Source organism: Rutidosis leptorrhynchoides, chromosome 11 (assembly GCF_046630445.1).
Source record: "Rutidosis leptorrhynchoides isolate AG116_Rl617_1_P2 chromosome 11, CSIRO_AGI_Rlap_v1, whole genome shotgun sequence".
Lineage (NCBI taxonomy): Eukaryota > Viridiplantae > Streptophyta > Magnoliopsida > Asterales > Asteraceae > Rutidosis > Rutidosis leptorrhynchoides.
In genome coordinates, this window is record NC_092343.1 from 208,670,404 (window position 1) to 208,678,334 (window position 7,931).

Genomic DNA, 7,931 nt, shown 5'->3' on the forward strand with positions numbered 1-7,931 from the left:
TTTATTTTTGTTTTTGTTACTTCATTCGTGTTTTACCGTGTTTTGATCTTTTTACTAATTGCCCTTTTGCTACAACTTTTGTTTTGCTGCATATATGTGACGTTATATTTCAGATTTGTTTTTTACAGAAGCTAAGAAGCTGCAATGGTACAAAAGTTGATCAAGTGGATTACAGGTATAATCTTACACACTTTCTGCAGGCTTATTGCATTTGATGTCCATGCGGTGTAGTCTCAGGTTTTTGCTCCAAAGTACCATCTAACTTTGTTGTTTGCAGGAGGTGGGAATGCAGGAAATGCTCTAACATGTGCAGCTCAATCTTAAAGGTGACAATGTCAACCCATTTACATATTAGTGTGTCAATTTGGGTTGTGTTCTTTATTCAAAATAAATAAAAATAGACAAATCCTTATTTTGACATGTACAACTTTTTTTTTAAGTTTAATACAAACCATTTCTTATTACCTTATCGTTACCAAGTCCACTTACCTTGCCACATATAGGAAAATTATTATTGCATATGGAGTATTTCATAATTTTGAAGTTTAAAGTTTGTAGCTTTTTTGCAGGTGTAATTTCTTTAACAATGGAAGAAATATGGCATGTTTAAAATTCGAGTGTAGACGGCCTGGTATGCGTCTCTACATATGTAGGTCGTGTATACGTTTTCGCCCATATTTGTTGTATGTTGATTTATGTACACTCAGGCCTTTTCTCCCTTTCCGGGTACAATACATTAATTACGTAATATTGGTGGTTCTAATTTAAACAAATGTTATTATACCCATGAAGTTTTTTCGCCTCTATATCGCGCTATTGGTGACTGTAGCTGCGTATGTACGCTTTATCCAACACTTCCTGAATTTGACATTCGCTATTATATCTACGAGCTTCTTAAGGCAAGCACTCCATTCATACAGGTTCCATTTTTTTGTTTCCTTAACCTTATTTCAATATGTTGGCCGTGTCTATTTTAATGTAGGTAATCTTAATGTTAATTATTGCACCTTTGTGATATATATATATATATATATATATATATATATATATATATATATATATATATATATATATATATATATATATATTTTAGGCGTTAGAATTTTGTCACTCTCAAGGGATTATGCATCGTGATGTGAAGCCACACAATGTGACGATTGATCATGAGCAACGCAAGTTTCGTCTTATAGATTGGGGTCTTGCTGAGTTTATCATCCAGGCATGCCAGGTTGCATTTTACTATATAATTAATTAACCTTTAATGATTCGTTTAGTATATAGAATTTTATGTTATAAAATTGGTTATTGTCTACAGATATTTCTGAAGGAACCGTTCTTTTATGGGCACGACAACCATGATCAGCTTGTTAAAATTGCTAAGGTACTCTTACTCTTATACTTTCTGTTACAAAGCTACTGAGTTTTTTTTTCCCTTTTTTTTGCCTAGCAAATTATATAATTCCAAGTGTAACACTATTTATCATTTTTGTTATGTTTGGGTGGTAGGTAATAGGTACTGACGAGCTAAATACTTATCTGCAAAGGTATCGTATCGAGCTGGACCCACAGCTCAGTGCACTTGTTGGGAGGCTGGTAAAACACACTCAAGAAGTTAAAATCAGTTACTATTTTGTGTTGATTTTAACAACAATTTTTTTTTTTTTTTTTTTTTTTCAGGCATAACAGGAAACTATGGACAAAGTTTATTAATGTTGATAATCAACATTTAGCTGTGACGGAGGTTAGTTGTAGCACATACTTATATTCGTTTGCTTTTTTGTAGACTGCAAAATACATTTGAAGTTATTATTATCTGTTGTAATTGATGCGTTTATTTCAACGTGTAGGCGATTGACTTCCTCAACAAGCTGCTTCGGTACGATCATCAAGCGAGGCCAACTGCTAAAGAAGCTATGGTAAAACGATTTGGGTTTTATGTAGAGACATCACAATTGTACAGTTTTTATGGTATATATGCCGCTATCATATATTGCATCCCTTAATATTTTTTGTTGTTAGTTATCTATCCGCGCAGTCGTAATAACATGAATTTTGCCTAGTTTTGTAAACCTTAAACAATTGGTATAGTAAATGGCCAACTCCTTTAGTATTCTATTTTGTTTTCAGGTAATATTTGTGTTTAATTATCTTCTACTTTTGATTTTTTTTATTTGAATTTCATGATAATTGCTTATTAACAGGTTACAGCTTCAATTAGTGGTGTTTACATGTTTTGGTGCATTTATAACTGATTTATTATGATAGTATAACTGTTATATGAAGAATCATTTGATAGTTAATATGTACTTGCTTATGATTTATAGGATTCACTTGAAGAAAATGAATTTACTTCACCAACGGGGTCTTCAATCGTTAGCAAGTTAGAAGAACCCTTTTTATTCAAAAATGATCTTCACGAGCAACTTATTCAGTAGTGTGTTCACAATGCTAATTATATTATGTACTCGTAGGTTTGTAATCGTAAAACAATTTTGAATGTAAATTATGGTAAGTTTCTAACCGTTTAATATTTTGGTATGTAAATTAAGTTTGTAATGAATAGCCGAGTGTTGGTAAATAATCTTTTGATGCTGCAGGTATAAATTTCCTTTCTGCAGCAGTTTTAGTGTATGTATGTATTGGACATGTACATCTTTTGTATGAGCTTGTAAGTTCCTGACCGGAAAACAATTTAGAATGTTAATTAACTCACGTATGCAAGAATTAAATATTTGGATATGTAAATTATGTTTTTATTTAATAGTCGACATTCAGTAACTATTACACAATAAACTACTTTGTCATGTAAATAAGATGTTTGGTAAATAACTACCGTAATCGCATACAATTATCATTCGATGTGTAGTCAATAACCATCGTAATCGCATAAAATTGTCAGCAGCGTAGCGCGCACCCCTCAATCTTGTTCAACAACAAATAGTTAGAAGATAATATATGATTATTGAGTTATTGTGTAACTAACTCATTCAACAACAAATAATTGTACTATTGAAGCATTGATTCAATGTGTTACATACTAGGGTTCCTTGCAGAAATGAATCATATGCTCTGAAGTTCTAATAACAAATTACCAATTAACCATCAACTAGACTTAAGAATTTATCTATTGTAATTTTGTACTAGTCGATAATTATTAAAGTAATAATTTTCTAACGAGTAAATTATTCGGTTAAAACTTATTCTTAAAATTTTTCATATATTCATTTAAGTAAACTTATGTTTTGCTTCAAAATGGTCATTCCTCCACTTAAAATGAGTAAACTATTAGTTTCTCTTGTCATTTGCGGATAGTCGGGATCTAGATGATTAAAAGATATTTTACCCATTTTCGGTGGATGAAAGACGATTGCAAGCAAAATGTAAATTTATTTAACTAAAATGTTAGAAAACATGAGGATAATTTTGCAAATCAACATAGATTAAAATTCAACTTATAGATATACACTTTTCTTATAAATCGTAGGATTTAGTCAATAGGTTCACAAATAAAAACATTATTTACTTTTAAACAACTTGTGTTAATTAATATTAATATACTCGTAAATATTTGAATGGGCATAGTTAAACAACCTCTTAAAACAAAACGTAAAAGTTTCATAATGACCCCTTAACTACTTCAAGGGGTATAATTCTCATAGACACATCGACTTGCAAATCCATCAAGTTAAAGTCAAAGGTTAGTTTAAAACATTACCAATAGTTGAAGGACTACAAATTAAAAATTTAATGAAACGTGAAAGAGCGTGGAATGTGGTACCTAAAACGCAGCTACATCCACCTATAAATACACACCCAATTCCTAACATAAAACACCTCAAAAATTTGCTCACTTTCATGGGCTCTTGTAACAACATTTGGTCAGTTTTCTAGTTAACTTTACATTTTCTATCATCCAATATTTTTGTGATATTTTTTCTATTTTACAACCTTTCTCTTTTATTTGTTTAACATAAAACACAAAGAGATAAAGGTTCGTAATTATGGGAAAATATATGGAAGTTTTGGATGCATTTAGGCTCGTTTGCAGATTTCATTCGCATTGTCCACAAACTGCTAGAATGTATTACCATCCACCGGCGGAGAATCATTCACATGGTGGAGACGTTAAGGCGGCTAACGGTGGTACAAGTGGTGGTGGTAGTGGTGGCGCGGAGTCTCGAAATATTGGGGCTATTGATACTTTTGATATGATTTCTGTATTCTGATTATCAAAACTGGAATGAAATTGACATATGTTGTTTGTTATGTTTATGTTCTTGAAATCCTATGATTGTTATTCTTTCATATTCATATTAATTCTTTGTGATATTATTGGTTGTTTTAATTTATTGGTCGATTTAATTTATTGGCTGATTTATGATGAGCTTTTAGTGGAACACGTTAATTGCTACGGAAATGTGTTTTTATTTATTTAAAAAAATAAAATCATTTGTTAAAATGTAAAATGCCATTTGTAACCTAACTTGAATTAAAGAATTTCATTTTTTATGTGACAAATGTATATATTATTTACAATCATAATGCTACGATGATATTTACACAAGAGATCTTAGTTTCAAACTCCACTAAGAGATATAAAAAGGATTGGAAATAGTCAACAGATAACATGTTTAGTCTTCATATAATCAAATAAAATTATTCATTTATGTGCAACCTAAAAATAAAACCTCATAAAATCGAAATATTGTTTCATGTTTATATAATTATCATGATTTTTTTTACTTATCAAAGAATATAATATTTTACATTTATGCTTTTTTACATGGTTAAAAGAATAAATACATTGTATTTTGTATATAAAGAATAAAAGGATAAATTCGTTCTTAAATGAATGGTTAATATCTTGGGTGTGAATGGTTCAATGTTTTTGGCTGGTACATGGAATCTAGTGGCTAATACCTTTTGAGACTATGCTTTGTTTACCGTCAATTGTTTACTTACAAGAACATGGCCCACACGCTAATTTGATTGTAATATAAATGTTTGAAGTAATTTGTACCAAATAAGACGCCAAAATAAACGTAAGTGGACCAAAAATTGAATGGACCACTAGAGTCCTAAATATCAAGAAATTTGATACATGTCTAAGTTTGTTACAACTTGAAACATGAAATATTAAAAAATAATTTAACAGTTGGCTACTACTCAGTAATATATTTTCATAAATGATTTTTTTTTAAAGGCAACAGAGATTTTATAAATAAAGGAACAAACAACAAGAACACCAAAAAGGAATAGCAAAGCCGAAAAAACAAAAGCCGGCTAACTCAAAACACGAACACAAACCATCAACAATAGGATGGCAACCCTCACACAAAAACTAATCAAAGATCAAGATAACAGGATGGATTTGCAAGCCAGGTTTGCCAGTCGATATTCTTTCCTTTTAGCCGCCTCGAAATCCAATCAAAAGACGTCACTTGAATTTCATTTTCAACCACCGGAGCACCACAACCTTTATTTTGGAATACCGTCATGTTTCTATTTTTCCAAAGAATATAAGCAGTTACCCACTCTACGGCTTGCCATATTTTGGCGCCTAGGCAAGACATAGCACGAGTCGAGATTCCACGAAGAATTTCATTGATACTAAGATTCGAAAAGTTACCAAGATTCCACCACTTGTAAACTCGAGACCAAACATCCATAGATAACTTACAAAATACCAACGAATGCTCCACCGATTCAAGATCATCATCGCAAATGGGACATCTAATAGTATGGAGATCAATACCTCTTTTGTCTAGCTCAACACGAACCGGGATCCTTTTCTTCATAACTCTCCAAGTAAAAACTTCAAGCTTTTTAGGGACAAGATTGTTCTTCAATGTTTCCTGACCTACGGTTGTCGATGTGCGAAGCAAGTGACTGTCGATGATGGACGAAAGCTTCTTTACCGTGAAAATACCATTATTGGCAAGCGACCAATTCCATGCCTCTTGAGACCTGAAATCGAATGAAAAAGATGATAGCAGATTAATCATTTCATCGAACTCTCCACGTGTTCTTCCAGACGGACTTCTAGACCATTCCCAGTTAAATCGTACGCTTTTGTTTGATGATTCCGAAACTCGATCCTTCACAGTAGCTACGGCGTTGGAATCAAGCCGAAAAAGTCTTGGAAACTTGATGCAAAACTTTTCAGAGCCGCACCACACTTCGTTCCAGAAATTTGTTGAGCTTCCATCGCCTATAGACTTCCTGAAAGAATTCTTGAAGGGAACGTGCAACTCTTCAATTTGAGTACCTGCATAGATAATATTATTCCAAATACCGACTGTCGGAATTTGAGCAAACTCATCTTCCGACCGAAGGCCTCCATCTATTCCATAGATACTTCGAATAATTTTTGCCCACAAATGGTTGGTTTTCGGTTTTGAACCTCCACCACCATTTTCCCAATAGAGCAAGATTTTTACTCTTTAAAGAGCCAATGTTCAACCCCCCCTCCCCATATGGTAAAAGAGTAGTATCCCATTTAACCCAAGGAATTTTTGAGCCCGAAAGATCACCCCCCCCCCCCCCCCCAAAGTTACGTCTCACATTCTCAAGCAATTTAAGCACACAAGGCGGGGCACGAAAGAGCGAGAAGTAATACAACGGGAGGCTATTAAGAACCGCTTTTATGAGAACTAATCTTCCACCAAAAGACATCGATCTCATCTTCCATTCCGAGAGCCTTTTTTTAAATTTATCGATCACCGGATTCCAATCACTAAGTTTTTTGCACCAATTGATAGGCCTAGATAGATAAAAGGGAAATTCCTGTCAAGAAATCCCATACGCCGAGCCAACCCTTCTACATCAGACGTGCAGACTCCTACCCCATAAAGGCAACTTTTTTGGAAGTTGACTTTTAAACCCGAAGCCAATTCAAAACACTTTAAAATATTAATAAGATTGCGTGCGTTCGAACTAGACCATTCACCAAAGAAAATAGTATCTTCCGCATATTGAAGATGGGAGATCAATACTTTATCCCTACCTATTTCAACACCCCTAAAAAGGTTTTTATCGATCGCGGCTTTGGTAAGAATGTTAAGACCATCTGTGGCTAGAATAAAAAGAAAAGGGGATAAGGGGTCTCCTTGTCGAACCCCTCTTCCCATGGAGAACTCTCGAGTGGGTGACCCATTAATTAGAATTGAGATAGTTGCCGATTTGAGACATGATAATATCCACTTTCTCCACTTTGTACCAAACCCCATACAAGTCATTACCTCCATAAGAAATTCCCAATTCAAACTATCGAAAGCTTTTTCAAAATCGGCCTTGAAAATAATACCTTGTTGTCTACTTGATCTCATGGATTCAATAGTTTCGTTTGCAATTAACACACCATCCAAAATATATCTTTCTTTTAGGAAAGCACTTTGTTCTTAGCCAATGAGCCTAGGAATTACCTTACGAAGTCTATTTGCAAGTATCTTCGCCACTATCTTATAAAAACTCTCGATTAGGCTTATAGGGCGATAATCATTAAGAGTAATGGGATCAACTTTTTTGGGGATTAGAGTAACGAACGAAGCATTGCAACCATGAGAGAATTCACCATTACTCCAAAACCATGAAATGGCATTAATAACATCACCTTTGATAGTTGACCAAAACTTCTTAAAAATCTAAGATTGAAACCGTCCGGGTCGGGCGCCTTGGAACTACCACAATCATTTATCGCCTCGAAAATTTCCGTTTCATTGATGGGTAATTCTAACATATCCGCCTCATCGGTGGACAATGAGGGATAGACAAGGTCTTCAAGGCTTGGTCTTGACACCGTTTGATTCTCAAAAAATTTCATATAATGATTATAGGCGGCTTCCTTGATTTCATGAGGATCTTCACTCCAAACACCATTGATTAATAATCCCCGAATGTTATTTTTATTATAGCCTCTTCTAATCATTGAA

General features: G+C 33.6%; 1 protein-coding gene and 1 pseudogene across 1 annotated transcript; one reads left to right on the forward strand and one right to left on the reverse strand.

Annotated features, from left to right (window-relative positions):
* Window positions 1-848: 848 nt before the first annotated feature.
* LOC139875370 (casein kinase II subunit alpha-4, chloroplastic-like) lies at window positions 849-2,435 on the forward strand (annotated as a pseudogene).
* A 4,284-nt stretch (window positions 2,436-6,719) lies between these two features.
* Window positions 6,720-7,328, reverse strand: LOC139875371 (uncharacterized mitochondrial protein AtMg01250-like). Its single transcript, XM_071862709.1, has one exon. The coding sequence runs from the start codon at window positions 7,326-7,328 to the stop codon at window positions 6,720-6,722; it is 609 nt and encodes a 202-aa protein (XP_071718810.1).
* Between the last annotated feature and the right edge of the window lie 603 nt (window positions 7,329-7,931).

Excerpts from the sequence above, each read along its gene's own strand:
- LOC139875371 (XM_071862709.1), bottom strand. The coding sequence starts at position 7,328 with ATGAGATCAAGTAGACAACAAGGTATTATTTTCAAGGCCGATTTTGAA.